The 16,068-nt window shown below is 41.1% G+C and overlaps 1 protein-coding gene across 2 annotated transcripts; it reads right to left on the minus strand.

Annotated features, from left to right (window-relative positions):
* Positions 1-1,954: 1,954 nt before the first annotated feature.
* TMEM38B (transmembrane protein 38B) lies at positions 1,955-15,572 on the minus strand. 2 transcript variants are annotated; one of them, XM_027882998.1, is made up of 6 exons: positions 15,389-15,572; positions 10,224-10,380; positions 7,442-7,626; positions 6,001-6,088; positions 3,813-3,930; positions 1,955-2,663 (listed from the first exon to the last, which is right to left on the minus strand). In XM_027882998.1, exons 1-6 carry the CDS (start codon positions 15,492-15,494, stop codon positions 2,457-2,459), a joined length of 861 nt encoding a protein of 286 aa, XP_027738799.1. In that variant the 5' UTR covers positions 15,495-15,572; the 3' UTR covers positions 1,955-2,456. The 2 variants fall into 2 exon arrangements, with proteins under 2 accessions (XP_027738799.1, XP_027738800.1); XM_027882999.1 differs by lacking the exon at positions 15,389-15,572 and adding an exon at positions 12,310-12,329.
* Between the last annotated feature and the right edge of the window lie 496 nt (positions 15,573-16,068).

Below are 16,068 nucleotides of genomic sequence, written 5' to 3' on the forward strand. Positions count from 1 at the left end.
GTAATAGTTCTATGCTTCTGACATTATAGAATGGTTTAGTTTGGAAAGGACCTTAAAGATCATCAACTCAGCACTGCCAGGCCCAACACTAAACCATGTCCTCAAGTGCCACATCTACACGGCTTTTAAATACCTCCAGGGATGGTGACTCCACTGCTTCCCTGGGCAACCTGTTTCTGTGTTTGACAACACTTTCAGTGAATGTATTTTTCCTAATATCCAGCCTAAACCTCCCCTGGTACAACTTGCAGCTGTTTCCTCTTGTTCTGTCCCTTGTTCCCTAGGAGCAGAGCCCAACCCCCATGTGGCTCCACCCTCCTGTCAGGGAGTTGTAGAGAGGAAGAAGGTCCCATCTGAGCTTCCTTTTCTCCAGGCTGAGCCCTCTCAGATCCCTCAGCTGCTCCTGGTGCTCCAGCCCCATCCCCAGCTCCAATCCCTTCTCTGGACATGCTCCAGCTCCTCAATGTCGCTCTTGTCTGAGGGGCCCAGAACTGCCCCCAGCACTTGACATGTGCCAGCATAGGGCGACAGTCACTGCCCTGGTCCTGCTGGTCACACCATGGCTGGTACTGCCCAGGTGCCTTTGGCCTTCTTGGCTACCTGGGCACACCTGGGCTCATGTTCAGCTGCTATCAATCAGCATCTCCAGGTCCTTTTCCCACAGGCAACTTTCTAGACACTTTTCCCCCAGCCTGGAGCACTGCTGTGGGTTTTTGTGACTGAAGTGCAAATCTTGGCTCTTCCTCTTATTGTATCTCACACAACTGGCTTCATCCCATTAATCCAGCCTGTCCAGATCCCTCTGCAGAGCCTTTCTGCCCTCCAGCAGATCGACATTCCTATCTAGCTTGGTGTTGTCAGTAAACTGACTGAGGGTGCCCTTGATCTCATCCCAAACTATTAGTAATAATAAAAGGTATTAAACAGGACTGGCCCCAACACTGAGTCCTGGCACACACCCCTGGGGGGGGAACCCAGCTGGATGTCACTCCATTCCCCAGCACTCTCTGGGCCATCCACACAGTTTTTTATCCAGTGAACAGGGCACTCATCCATGCCATAAGCATCCAGTTTGTCCAGGAGAATGATGTGGGAAAACACATGAAGGGCTTTAGGCCCAGGTAGACACATCCACAGCCTTTCCCTCATCCATGAGGTGGGTCACCTCGTCACAGAATATCAGGGTGGTCCTACCTGACCACCCTGCCTGTCCTAAACCCAGGCTGGCTGGGCCTGATCCCCTCACTGTCCTGTACATGTTGCATGATGGCACTCAGGATGATCTGCCCCATGACATTCCCCAGCACTAAGGTCAGGCTTTTAGTTCCCCAGATCCTCCTTCCAACCCTTCCTGTAGATGTGTGTCACATTTGCCAACTTCCAGTTAACTGGGACCTCCCTGGTTTGCCAGGACTGCTGGTCAGTGACAGAAAGTGGCTCAGGAACCTCTTCTACCAGCTCCCTCAGTGCCCTTGGATGGCTCCCATCCAGCCCCATGGACTTGTTAGTGTCTTTAGTGGTGTAGCAGGTCACTGACCATGGATTACAGGGGCTTCCTTCTGCCCCCCATTCCTGTCTTCCAGCCCAGGGTGCTGAGTAAACAATGCAAATGTACAGTCCAATCTTCTTTTTTATAAGAAAGTTTGTCTTTGAAAAGAAAGAAGTGTATATGCTTGGACAAAAATGCAGGCAGAGATGTCTGGTCTCAGGTGAACAGAAAGATAACTACAAATCACATGCAAATCCCCAATGTAATATGAAAAACATCTACATATCAAATGTTTGCAAAGTAAGAGTCAAAGTAAGCCAATAACAAAAGTATCAAAATATTTCTATTTGCTAAATGTAAAGATTTTTTAAAGTGCAAGTAATTTACTCTCATTTTAAAAAATAGAAAAATATTGAAAAATACTTAAGCAAATGCAGAAAATCTAGACCAGTGCAATGTGAATTACAACGTTAATTCAGTTATTTTTTTAGTTAAAGGCATTAGTGTGGTACATTTTTATGGTTTTACACAGTGCAATGTGATTATGCCTTACTCAGATGATGACTTTCTTATTTAGGATGTACTACAGTGAAAACTTGACAGTGCAAATCAATGTTATCCAAATGAAACATAAGAAGAGGTGAAACAAGTGATATATCAGAAAAAATAACAAGTATGATTGTCACATTTCAAAACTACCCTTTTAGCATGTGAGCACCTAAAGTTATCATAAATACAAAAATTAGTAAACTTATAAGTACTATAAAAAACTGTAGTTTGAACTTACAAATCCAATCTGGGCATTCAGACATAGGAACAGTACTTTACATAACATACTCCAAAGGCAAACCACAACACAGTCCCGTTCTCTCCTCACAAATGCATTTCCCTAAAGAAACACCTCAGCCAGCCTAATTTGGCATAAACACATCTTCAGTGCTCAAGACCATAAAGGATTTCAAGTCACTTATTCTGTTTTCTTTGCTTGTCTTTTCTTAGCACCATCATGGTGCTGCTCAGAGGGCCCGTCACAGACTGAAGAGCCGTTGGAAGATGTGGCACCTTCACCCTTCACTTTGGAAGGTGCCTTTCGCAAGCCAAAAAGCACATGGCCTAATGCAGCCTCAAGGGAAGCAAGTGGAGAAGTTGCACATCTTGTCAACATCATTTTTACCTAGGAAGAACAGGGATCAAGTTACAATAAATGTGTAAAGCACCTAGACACATATGCACAACCAGACTTTAATCAGAATTCCAGACAGCCATATCCATTCCATAAAGTTTACAGGTTTAGGCAGACATTCCTTAGGACACATAACTTGGAATCAGGGCAGAAAAAAGTGTTTTATAGATCCAGGTACTGGACAAGTTTATATTGCAACAGTTTCTAGAGTTTTCAGAGACATGACAAGTTTCTAAAAGACGTTATTACAGGACTATGCCAGATTCCACAACTGTTGCTTTATTAGTTAAGTGGGTGCTCAAGTTCATGATTGTCAGCATGACCATCAGTGTCACTTCAGTGTACTCTGACAGCCAGCTCCTGAAGACAGCTGTAATCTCTCAGTTCCAGAATAACATTCCTTTCCTTCTCCATTCCCAGCATCCCCACTTCAACAACACCTTTATTGGTTTAGGTGAACATTATCTCAAACTCTCAGCTCCCTAAAGCAATGTCTGTAGAACTAAAGTTGTCAGCTACTTCACAGAAAGGACTGGCAACCACCACTCACAGACAGTCTCTGGTCTGTCCAACAGCAGCTCTGAAGGTCTTAAAATTGCCAGATTTCTGCTAACAAAGACTATGCTTCCTTATTAGCTCATAATCCTGAAGACAGGCATCATCCTGGAAATGAACAAGACTGGAGGGACTGAAGAATTAAACAGTGCCTATTTTATTACAAAAGCAGATACAGTTACCTCAGAGTGGTTTTGATACACTTTCTCTTCTCACCTAAATACTTGTTTTGCAAATACTTTAAGCTACATGAGAGTCTGTTTGGCTTGTATTGCAAACATACAAAAGACAAAACTTTGTCTTTATTTCTTTCTACAAGCATAAGCTTCGTTTGAGGTTCAAGACATATAAGCCTGGAATATCAAATGTTGGGTGCCAAAGTTCCTGGCTCTTTTCTTCCGTTTTTAGTCCCCATACACTGAATATTATCAGTAACAGAACTTCTGTTCTGCTTGTGTAGAGAAGACTAAACACAGTTTTCTGACTTTACTAAGAGCTGACTTTACCACCCAGAAGCACGCACTCTAATAACTAAATAAAATATTTCCTGTTATTCAGTTACTTGCAACACTTCCAAATTCTTACCTTGAAGACAACAAGAAAGATGGTGTATAAAAACACAAGGTTGTGTCTTGCAATTGGCAAGTACTGGCTGTGTTGCAGGGTGAAAAGAACTGCTCCTATCAAAGTTATCTTCACAGGGCTGGAAATCAAACAAATAATGTTAACTTCTCTTTTTAAAGCAAAAGCTACCATGGCCTAGAAAGCAGTAAATAGTCTTGGCTGTGCAAAAGACTTTTTTCTGAATAGAACTAATGAAAATTTGTGGTAACAGTAATAAGGTCTAAAACCTAGATATAATTACATTAAGACGCTTAACACTTTATGTATTATTTATATTATATATTATATATATATTATTACTACACTTTCTCTCTGTAACATTGACAAGCATAGAGTTCAGCACTACTTTACACACCCAGCAAATTACTATTTGGCAAATCCTTTTCAAATCAATGCTTCTATTCAAACTCCATCCATCAGCTTGCTTCCCTTCTTCCTTTCCCAGTACATCTTACGGAAGAGTTAAATCACAAAGCTTGCACTACTCAGACTAGACTTAAAAACACCTTCTTCTACTATACTCCAGAAGTTAGTTACTCCAAGGTTGCTTAAGGTGTTGAAGTGCAATATAGTCAAGGTCTTGGTCCACTGTAACACTCCAGCAGCTCTGTGGTTGTAGTCAGCTTAGACCCAGTTTGAGCCAGGCCTATGCTACCAGGTTTTGCCAACAAAGCTGTGATGGCTTAAGACATGCAAAGATTCCCATCTAGAACAGATCTTGGTTGTGATGGTAAATCCCTTGCTAGGCATGCAGCCAGAAAACAAGAAAGCTTTGGTCAGTTCCAGTCTTCTGAAGAGAGAGCTCCAGCACACTGGCAGAAGAATTATGTGCATTTCCTAATTCTTGCTCCGACATGTGACATGTGCAGGTGACATTCCTGTTATTACAGAGCATGCAGTGTAGACAAATCCTTCACTGTCTTTTCAGTAACTCAGAGATTTGCTGCACCAACTTCCTGCTGAGGAATTCCACAAATCAGTTTTGTGTGTACACACAACTCTGTGTATGCATGCAACTCATCCAGTTGCAGGATGTTTGATCCATTTAACTTTGTAACTTAGTTGAATTTAATGTTCTTAAGATTTATATATAAACAAAGTTTAAAAAATCTTTTTTGTGTTACTTTGAGCCATATCCACCACAGAAAAGGAGAATATATGCAAGTGGTGACAGTCAGTAAGCATTTCTTGAGTGTTGCACCTGTAAGGACAAGTGTTATTTGTGTTTACAGTGCTATTTTTGACACTGACCTCTTCTTTCCAGAAGTTTGCTTTCAAGACTGCCACTTAGGCACTGACAGAGGGAGATAAATTCTAAATACTTCGAATTGCAGAAAATGCCAACAACACACACAATCCACAAAAAGTTGAAATATTGCCAAAGAGAAGGCTACAAATGCCAATTCTGTTATTCTGCGTCTCAGAGTGGCTGCAGAAAAGCAAGATAACTTTAAAAAAAATTGTTTTTAAAAACCTGAGAGTAACATGGGAAAGATCAGAAGAATTTTAGGAAATTATTGCAGTGACCTTGACTTACAATAATAGCTTGTGTCGTTCTAGCCTGTTTCAATTCTCATTTTACGAGACCCATGTAATATTCCCATTCTTTCCTTCTGCAAGAGAAGTAATATTTCCTATCCTGCAGGACATGTTTGCTATACTGAATAACCAATTTGCACCTCCTCAAATAATTGATATTTATGGAGGAAAGTAGCACTGGAAGAGAACGTAAGAGTGACAGTGGAAGCCATTTTAGTGATGCTCAGAACATACACCAGAAGTGCAGACTTCAGTTATACACTTCTGGTACCACTGTCCTTTCATTTTGGATAGAGGACCACATTCACGTAAGACAAACTGAGTCAATACTACTTTCTAGTAACTCCGCACTGGCTCAATACTTGCTTTCTGACACATAATTTTTGTTGACTTGTCTCTCCCATTTACTGTTCTCCTGATGTGAACATAAAATGATTAAAACATCTGCGAAAAGTACCAAACATCATCGACCCCTCTTTCACAGGATACACACCAAAACACTAAATACAAGCAGGTTCTACTGCTTTTTTTTAGACCTCAAACACTAAAAGTGAGTGCCAGCTGAAGAAGGGAGCAAAACAACCATTAACATGTTAAAAGAAAACCTTACTAGGACATCTTCAGTAGTTCATTGGTTTCAGGTTTCCACACTCCTCTCACCAGCTGCTCAAAGTTGGAAATTAGGCCACCACCAGCTCCTGAAATGGCAGAGATTTACGATAAACCTCCACTGACTTCTGCCACTACTGTGCAATCTGTTACTGCTCACAACAGAAGTCATGACACCAGGTGCTAAATGTGGCACCCAAAGCCCAGACTTAAAAAGACTAATCCAGTTTTTTTATGAGCATGACTTGAACAGCCCACATGAAACTCCAGAGGTTTACCTACTTAGCAAGAACCTCAGGTTTAGCTTTAAGTGATAACACCTGAACTCATCACCACAAATGCCTGGACTGACAAGGTAAACCTCTGGAGGTTTATATGCATTGCATTCATTGTGTCATCCTAAGTACAGAGAATGTCTCTATAAACTATGAGGATCCTCTGTGAGAAAAGGGGGTATGTATTTTTACATTAAAAGAATATAAGATATAAGGAGGTGTTAGACACTGTGGCCAGCGACACTGATCTGTGTTGTAACCTGGGAACAGAACACGTTAGATCACCATATTGTTGCTTCCCACAGCAGAACAGAATCCAGCAGAAACAAGAGCTGCACAGTCATCTCCAGGAGGGATTCTTCTAATGGCGTGACTACAAATATACATAAGGACAGTCTTCGCGAACGAAGAACCAGGGAAGGTCTTTACACCTTCAGCCTGCGCAGAGGTTTTTTTTTTTCAGGTGAGACACAGTGTGCGTGGAACTGAGCCCACCCTTTAATCTTAAGGTTCATCTGCCGGGGCCAAGCAAGCTTGGATGGTGGCAGCGAGGTCCTCAGGACGTAGATGGATTGCCTTCCAGGGCTAACGAGCTCCATCTGCCCGGGGAGTGTCCCTGACCGGGAATCGAACCCAGGCCTCGGCGGTGACAGCGCCGCGTCCTTAACCACTAGACCACCAGGGGCTCCCTGTGACTACAAATAGAGCTGCTAGGAAGCTGTCTGCCAGAGTTCTGCTCCAAACAGCATGCAGGCAAGAAGGTTCATTCCTGTGTTTAAAACTGGGTAATAATTACAACCCAAAAACCTAAAATAACCAGTTCTCCAGCCTCGTGTAAAGACACAGCTCTGAGGAAATAATGCTGTTGGAAAGTTTAGCAACAGCTACACAGAAGATCTTCTTTATTGTCATCAATTGCCCATCCCACAAGGTCTCATAAGATCTGAAGGGATAAGACAAAGTTCCCTGGAAGTCACTCAATGTAACCCTTAATCCAGACAGAAAAACTGCTGCACAGGCTTTTTCCTTGAGGGAATAACAGACTGCATCAGGACTATCACATCCAGCACAGCAAGGATGGTGCTACAGTTAATGCTGGCAGGCCAGACATTTAAACACAACTCTAAAATATCACAACCCATCAGAACAAGACGTGGTGCTTGTTACCTCTGGCCCAGCCCACAGCCACCATGACAAGCCAGGCATCTTTGAAGTGACTGTCTGCATGTGCAACTCCAGCTGTTATCTTCCAAGTCCTAGTCACTTCCTTCATTCCTGCAACCAGGAGACGAAGAGGCAGAAAGGAAAAGCACCGGCAGAAAATGTCTTGTGGGCAGTAAAACACCAGATACCTAGAAATCATGAGAAAACCCATTAGCAATTTTACTGATCTTTAAAGCTATTTTTTTGAATATGATTAGTAATGCATAACTCACTGTCTTGTGATATACATGTTGGGACAAATCTGAAAAGCTTCTGAGCACGCTTGAGCTCTTGCACTAAAAATCAAACATTATCTTACTGCCTCTTTGTCCCAGAGAAGAATCTATTGAAGAACATGAGAAACAGCTTTAAGTTTTACCAGCTATTCTGTAGCTTGCGTATCATGTTTTTATGATTCAAATTATTAACTTTGTGTCTGACTAACTGTCTGTGGTTTATTTTGTGAGTTATTTTTTGTTTGGTTGGGAGTTTGGTTTGGTTTGGTTTGGTTTTGTTGGATTTTTTTTTTGTTTTGTTTTGTTTTGTTTGTTGGGGCTTTTCTAATAGGATTACAAAAGGGTGCTAAATTAAATGTTGACCCTGTGCTTTCATACTGCAGGTACATGGAATTATGTAACTTCAGCAAGAATGCCTCTACTATTTAGTGTCATGCCCGGTGAAATGCACAGCTCTTTTCAAATACATTTAACATCTCAGTACTCACCAATCCTAGCTTTTCCAGCTTGCCAGCTACAAGCACATTTCTTTATTCAAAGCACTGAAAGCACACTACTCAAAATTTAACAGTATCTTTGATCAACTCAAAACTTAACAATCATCTTTGCTTTTAGAACAAATTAAAGATGGCTAACAATGAAATCCTAGTATGACAGTATATTTTAAAAGATTAGATTATGTGGTGTTTTATTATATCTCTTAATAAACAAAATTTAGTTCTTACAGAGAACTGAATTAAATAAAAAACAAACAATCAAGACTAAGTAACTCGATTCAGTTATCGTAAGTAGATTATTTCAGCACAGGAATAAGAGAGTAATAATTAAGTAAAAGCAGAGAAAGAATTTAAAAATGGGAAGGATACCTTTTCATTTTCTAAAAAAAAAAAAAAAAAAGAGATACAGGCCCTTTCTTTGAGCCTTTTGAGCTCAATCCTCTCTACAAAGACTTCCTAAGGCCTTTCCTTTCCCATTATCTCCCAGGGAGAAGTGAAGTCAGATGCCTTTGTATGCAACCAAGCTTCAGCTGATGGGAAGCCAAAGACATATACAAAGCATGTATTTTAGAGACCACAGCAAACAGCCATTTAAGCCACTTACTCAACAGACAACCCTCACCAGAATTAATTTACAGCTGCAGGAGGTGGGTTTAGGACCCTGAAGCTACTGATAACAGGGCAGAACTTGGCCCCGCAGGCCCACCACAGCACTTCTGCCTGTAACCTCTGCCAACAGCAGATGCCGCTGTCCTACAGACTATTCAGGAGCACTTCTCAAGAGTAGCACAACCCCCCTTATTTTCCAGTTTTATGTCTGACTTGGGAAATTTAATTTCGCATGATCCAGGACCGAGAATTAAGGTCACTGTACTCAGGAAGAGAGAACTTTGTAAAAGTAGGAGCTTAGAAGGTTTCATAACGTTCACAGCTCCTCGTTAAAACCCCGTTTTGTTTGTGCACAGCACATCACATTTGACCATGTAAAGTTCAACAGAAATCATGTTCTCTTCAAGTGTACTTGTAAGTCACATCACTTGTTAAGCAACCATAGGCAGTTTCTATAAGCTTTGTTAATAATGCACTAATTATTGCACATTTTTCATTTCGCTCCTCTGCCTAAATAAAATCTGTCATCTTCCACTGCAACATGAAGGCTAGAAGACTAATATAACATACAGAGACAGACAGAAACACTTTCATTTTAAGTCATTTGCAATTATAAAACCTAAGGGGCTACTAGGAACTAAAGGATTTTAAGCAGGTCAGACTCTTTCTAAGGTAGGAATAGAGCTTTTAAAATTCAAAACTTCAGTGCTGATCATAATATTTGTTAAGTTTGAGATTTTCTTCAAAGCTCACTTTCTGGAATAAATTAACTTCACTGGAAGCTCACATTTGTATTAAAATAACTCCAGCATTTTTTTGAATTTCAACACAGGCCAAATTGCCACATACCTGACTTCCCATTCAGCTCACTATTGTCTTCCACTACAACACCCATCCATTTGGGAAGGGACGAAATACAGAAAAAAAAAAAGTCATATCTGGTGGCAGAAACTGGAGAAGAAGAAAGATCTGTCTTGGATCCACAGTTACAGGAAAGTCCAGAATTTTTGCATACAGCCTTCAAGAGCTACTTTTATAAAACTAGATTGCGTCTGTGTCCAGAAAAGCAGCAAATGAAGATCACTTTATTAAAAAATAATTTTTTCAGCTGTTTGACCAGGAAAGCTATAAAAATCTAAGGCAAGTCTAGTCTCGCAACAGAGCACTTTGTTATACAACAACCCATGTGAGTTGCTCCCTTACAAGCGTTCTGTTTCCACAGAAGAAGGATCCTAACAGCTATTTTGCTGCAGTCACTCTGGATGAAGGGACAGGATCCAAATCTGTAACACTTAAAAGTTAAGGCACTGATTTTCATGGAACCTCGGTGGTGTAGTATCAGCTTACAGTTTGTGTCTTCCTCAGAACCAGTGTTACTCATCCAACTCAACTGTGGCTGCTTACCAGACTGAAGATGCCAGTAGAATATTTGTGCCCTTGGCCAGAAATGCTACTGGAGGTTCTGCAAGCATCAACGAGGACAAAATCGAACCACCAAAGCAATAAAGCATAGCACTAAACCAGCAGGCAAATGGACTCTGGACTGACACCTCCACAGCTCCTGTGAAAAGATGCATAAACAGAAATGAACATTTGAGACTCACATCACGTTTTAATAGCTGGTATTTTTCAAACCATTCAGTCCAACATTGCTCCTTTAGGTAATGAAAAAATCCTCCAGCAATTTGTAGGGTTTCACAGGAAAACTCTTCAGAAATACATAGTTCAGAGCACGCTGGCTTTAACATTCGCTATCTAAACAGAATGTGCTCTCTGAACATCTTTTGTGCATTGGTTTGTTATAACTGTTCGGCTACCAAGAAGAAAAAGCTTTCAGAGCATGGTTGAGAGGTCTCACTGTTAATAGCCTGACACAGATATACACTTGCTTTCAAATTTGTATTAAAAACACAGAATTTGTTTTGCTGAACTGCACAGGATAGGTAACATTTTGAGGGTTATTCTGCAAATTCCATTTCTGCTTTTGAGTGTTCCAAGAATTCAGGGTCACTGTTTTCCTTTTTCCTCGTAATGTCTTTCTGTGTTTGCTGATGAAAATGAAAATAGTATCCAAAACAATTATTAAATAGTTTCACCTGCACTCCTGAAGAGTTGAAAACAGGTTACCTGGAGCCACAATAATAAATGTAAGTTTTCTTTGTTATTAAAAGGTTGACAGTTTGGTTTATTCTGTTATTTTGAAATAAATTGTCACTTTTAAATTGCAATAGAAATATGCCAAAACAGTATTCAATATTAAACGGTAATCATTAAGCAGCTTCAGGGGGAAACAACAATTTATCAAAGATAACAATATCCTCAAGTAGTTGGGTTTTTTCCCACTTCAAAAGTCCAATGTTAAACCCTTTACGCTAGTGCTGAGCTCTGTTTGCCTGAACAAGTTTAACTTTCCATAGTCCAAAGGCTGAAGTTCACAAAAGCACCAGTGTCTGCCCAAAAATGAAATCTGACATCTGTTCCCAATTCAGAGGGGAAGTCCTGGGTTTTTCAGGCATTTCTGTGGGAAAAGAAGCTTCTTGCCCAAAAGGAGAAGCTCAAACATATAAAAGAGCATACAGCACTCTCAATACAGTTCACTTAAGATATTATTAAGATTTTTATAATTTTAATGCTGGCACAGATATCACATATTGTGGCACTATCTAAATTCCTACGTAACAGCCAAATTATAAAAATTAGCACTGCTACATATTTCAGAATATCTGAATATAAAATAATGTTTCACTATTTTGTATGTTATTTTTCATACTGGTGGTCTAGAGGGTAAAGGCGCTGTGCTGTCACCGCCGAGGCCTGGGTTCGATTCCCGGTCGGGGCCCCTCCCCGGGCAGATGGAGCTCGTTAACCCGTAAGGCTATCCACCTACGTCCTGAGGACCTCGCTGCCACCGTCCAAGCTCGCTTGGCCCCGGCAGATGAACCTCAGGATTAAAGGGTGGGCTCAGTTCCGCGCACACGGTGTCTCACCTAAAAAAAAAAATCCAGTGCGCAGGCTGGAAGGTGTAAAGACCTTCCCCGGTTCTTCGTTCGCGAAGACTGGCCATTACTTACTTACTTACTACTTACTACCTGGTGCTCCAAATTGGTTGTGCTCAGATTTGTTATTTCATTTGACCATTTCTCCAAAGTAGCTATCAATCGTGTTCATGTGCCAAAAATCAACAGAGGAGAAAATTCCAAAGTCTGATAATGTTACTTAAGAGGAAAAGTGAAAATATAAAGTGAGCCATTACACCCAGATCCCATGTAACTGAATGTAAATCTGTTTTCACCAACATATTTGAAAAGGGTAAGACACTTGCAAAATATTAATGGCTTGTCCTTACTACATTGACATTTCCTCAATTAAAAAAAAAACAAAAAACCAAAAAAAACCAAACACACACACAAAGAAAACCAAACCTAAAAATATGGACAACTAGTGCATTCAGAAAAACAAACAGACACAAAATTATGTTAAGTGGACATACATTGGTCCAAAACAACTACAGTAGCTTCACATGTAACTGCTCTTGTCTGACGACACAGCCAAGTAATTGTAGCATGAAAAGACCAAATTCCTTTTCTTGCAAAAAGAAAATACCAAAAAAAAAAAAAAAAAAAAAAAAAAAAAAAAAAAAAAAAAAAAAGGTAGAGTTGTTTTAAAATTAATTAGGTATCTGTTCTCTTTCCAAATCCATTCCAGTGCCTTTCAGCAATGACCGCTTCTGCACTCTTCCTTTTCCCCAAGACTAGCAGCAAGTGGTTTTCACTTTTGAGGACACATACAGGAATTACTACTATTATTAGCAGATTGCCCTCTGTGAGTAAGGTCCACAATAGACCAGGTAAATTTCTTCATTTTAAAAGAGACTAGAAATGCTACTGGACTTCAAGATTTTTCTGCAGGTCAACACTAGAATTTTCTTGGCTCAAGTGCCACTATGTACCAATTCACATCCATTTTCTAACAAGGAACATACCCAAAATAAAAAAAAATGAGGCAAAAAATGTTGACACTAATTTAAAGATTGTCTTAGCATTGCCACCTACATTATGACTGGGGTGTAACATTTCAGAAGACAAACTCAGTTTTAAGTAGGTCACATTTTTTTAAACAAGCGGTCATTTATATTTGTCCTCGGATGCATCCTGTAGAATTAATGAGGCATCATACAACCACGCAAGGGTTCATCTGCCAGAAGGCCACTTCTTTGCAGAGTTCTGCAAAGGTACACTTTAGAAAATAAAGATAAGGCTTCGAAACATGAGGACTATTTTTGAATACAGTTTTAAATGTTGTTTCTAGACAACAGTAACAAAAAAAAGGAACCACTGCCAGCTAACTATTTCTGTCAGTAGGATAAGATCTGCTTTAACCTTTCCAACATGTTCCCAATAGGCAATCAAGAAAAAATACCACATACACATCTAGAGAGCAGACCACGAGGATTTTTACAAGTTTTTTTTAGTACCCCATTCAACTATACATAATAACATTAATTAAGATAAAGGCTTTACAGAGTCAGACTTGATTTAGCAAAAACTACTAGCCAAAAAAATTTGTTCAGGTCACTTGAAACATGTCATAGAAAAATGGCAAGAACAAAACCAGCACATCCCTTCCAAATATGAGATATTTTCAACCATTAACACCTCTTGCTGCCCCTCCATCCTACACAGAGAAAACTGCCAGTTCTACAGCTGACTGGAGTCCCCATCTAGAAACTCCTAAGCCATCCCAAACACACCAAACAAGAACACTTATTTTAAAACATATGGAAAGCAACACGTTGGTTGTCACTGCTCTAGTTTGCCAGCACTCAAAAGTGAGAAAGAAAATCTAGTTAGGAGGGCTGGAAAAGTCCCAGTTATTGTGTAGCCATCCATGGTACAAATGCCCACACTGAGCCTGATTTTAAGCAGTGGGGGTGGGTTGGTATTTTAATGAGACAGTAATCTGGGATAAAATAAATGTGGCTGTAACTTGACCACATACTTCTTACATCTCCAAGCACTTAAGAGTTGCGCTGTTATTTCCCCATCAAATATAGCTACTGTTGTAAGTTTCCAAAAAGAACATATGCTTACAGAGCATTAATCCACGATAATACATTCATCCTGAGTATTTCATAATGACTGCTATTTATGATTTAATACTCAGTTCAAACCACTTGCGAGAAACAGACCAGCATGCAGACACCTGGATTACAGTTATTAATTCAAAGTATTACAAAATACTCAAAAGTTCTGAACTACCCAGCTACTAAATCAAAATTAGAGAATAAAAAAAAAAATACCGGCATGGATCTGACCAGACTTCTAACAGCAGCTCATAAGTGCTGTCTCACTAAAAATACGCTAAAGCAAAGTGAAGAGCTCCTCATCCTGGTCTTTACGTGTGTCCATTCAAGAGGAAAGTTTAAAAGTAGTGCATGATAATGTCAGAAAGTCCCTTTTTTAATGAAATAGATACAATAAATAATGCCATAAGGCAGCACCCAGAAAAAATTTTAGCAGTAGTAACAAAATATGGTGAAGATTCTAGAGTACCTACGCATTTTGTATCAGTCTTCATAGTCTGCTAAGTGCAATTCCTCAGCAGGAAGTCAAAATTCACCTCAGCACATTTGGTAAGGGACTAAAGAACGAGCTCTTATTAAAGGAACAGTGCAGAGCCTCAGAAATCTGAGGCAAGCAGAAACTCCCAAATTTGCACTGTAATAATGAAAGCCAGTTTAGTTTCCTAGTTATCATCAGGGATACAACATTACTGTAGCTGTCCAAAGCCACACCACAAGGACTTTAATTCTAAACAGTAAAACAATTTATATTTGTGACAACAAAAAAACGGGCTTGGGGTTAACAGCTATAGTGCAGAAAATTTTCTAGAAGAGAGCACTCACAGTAAGTCCTGTTACTGAGACTGAGAAGCTTCCCCAAATTCAGTTTACAGTCTATGGGGTACAACATGAAAAGTCACGGACACAATGACATTAGATTCCAGAACTATGTTTCCTAGAAGGCAGAAGTGCCTTCACAACTTCCTGCACACACCGGGTGCATGAAGGATATAAGGATACCAGTTGAGCATCCCTTCCCTCATCTCCACACTGGCCTGTGTTCCACAACCCTTCTCTGCACCTTAATTTCAACGAGTTTCAGTCCTTTTTTTCCTTTAATTCCCGAGGTTTTCAAAACCTTAAAACTTCAAGAAAAGGGTTTTCAACAAACTCCTGGCTGATTTCGTCAGGAGTTCTGGGAAGCAAGAAAAGCTTGGCTGGGTGCCTTCTGCAGACAATTAGACATCATCTACTGAAAGATGGACTAACGCAGAGGGAACACAATCCCATTTGCATGGTCATGGACTATCCAGCTCCCCTCGGGGACCCCCCGGCACTTGAGCGGCGCCCATCCGCACCCTGCCGGAGCTGGGGATCCCAGGTGACACAGGGGACACACACAAACACGGGGAAAGACAGGGAGACACAGAGACACGACGGGGGAACACCGGGGTTGGGACGAGGGGGTGGGGGGTGCCCGTCCCGTCCCCCCCTTCGCCCCGCTCACCCCGCTGTTCCTTCAGCGCCACCACGGAGGCGACATAGTGCGCCAGGTCGAAGAAAGGGAACATGGGCAGGCGGGAGAAGAGCAGCGGCACCTGCCCCAGCTCCATGGCCGGGCACGGAGCACCGGGAAGGAGGACGAGTAGAAGGCGGCGGAGCCCGGAGGAAGAAGCTTGGCCGCTCCCGGCCGCCGTCAGCGCCGGGGCGGGGCGGGGAGGGCACAGCGCCAGACGTGGGTTCCCTTCTCCGGCACGGCCCCTCTGAACATTCTGTCTCAATTCTGGGTCTCTGAACGCTAAATGTCTTCACTGTGTCCTTTGTTTGCCTTTTTCTTTCTTTTTTTTTTTTTTTTGGGGGGGGGTGTGTCTAAATACCGATAGTCCTGCTCCATGTACAGTTCGGGATCCCCCAGAGCCTTTCCTACACAGGTGCTTTTCCCCTGGCAGACCTTGCTCTGATATCTTTCATCTTTCTCTTTTCCCCCCCTCTTTTTTCAGTATTTCAGTACTGAAGTCCATCAATATTATTCAGGATTACCAGCATGTATGCAGGCTGTCACTGAGGGTTATTAATCAGTCGCTGAGGGCGTGAATGTACACCAGGTCCTGGTCAGGGCTCAGCAGAAACCCTCTAATACATCTTTACATCCATTCTGATTTTGAAGGCCCGTGCTAACTTTGCCTT

The sequence above is a fragment of the Empidonax traillii genome, unplaced genomic scaffold, assembly GCF_003031625.1.
Source record: "Empidonax traillii isolate 1590-97213 ecotype Southwest subspecies unplaced genomic scaffold, ASM303162v1 scaffold116:size1738432, whole genome shotgun sequence".
In the NCBI taxonomy this organism is placed as follows: domain Eukaryota; kingdom Metazoa; phylum Chordata; class Aves; order Passeriformes; family Tyrannidae; genus Empidonax; species Empidonax traillii.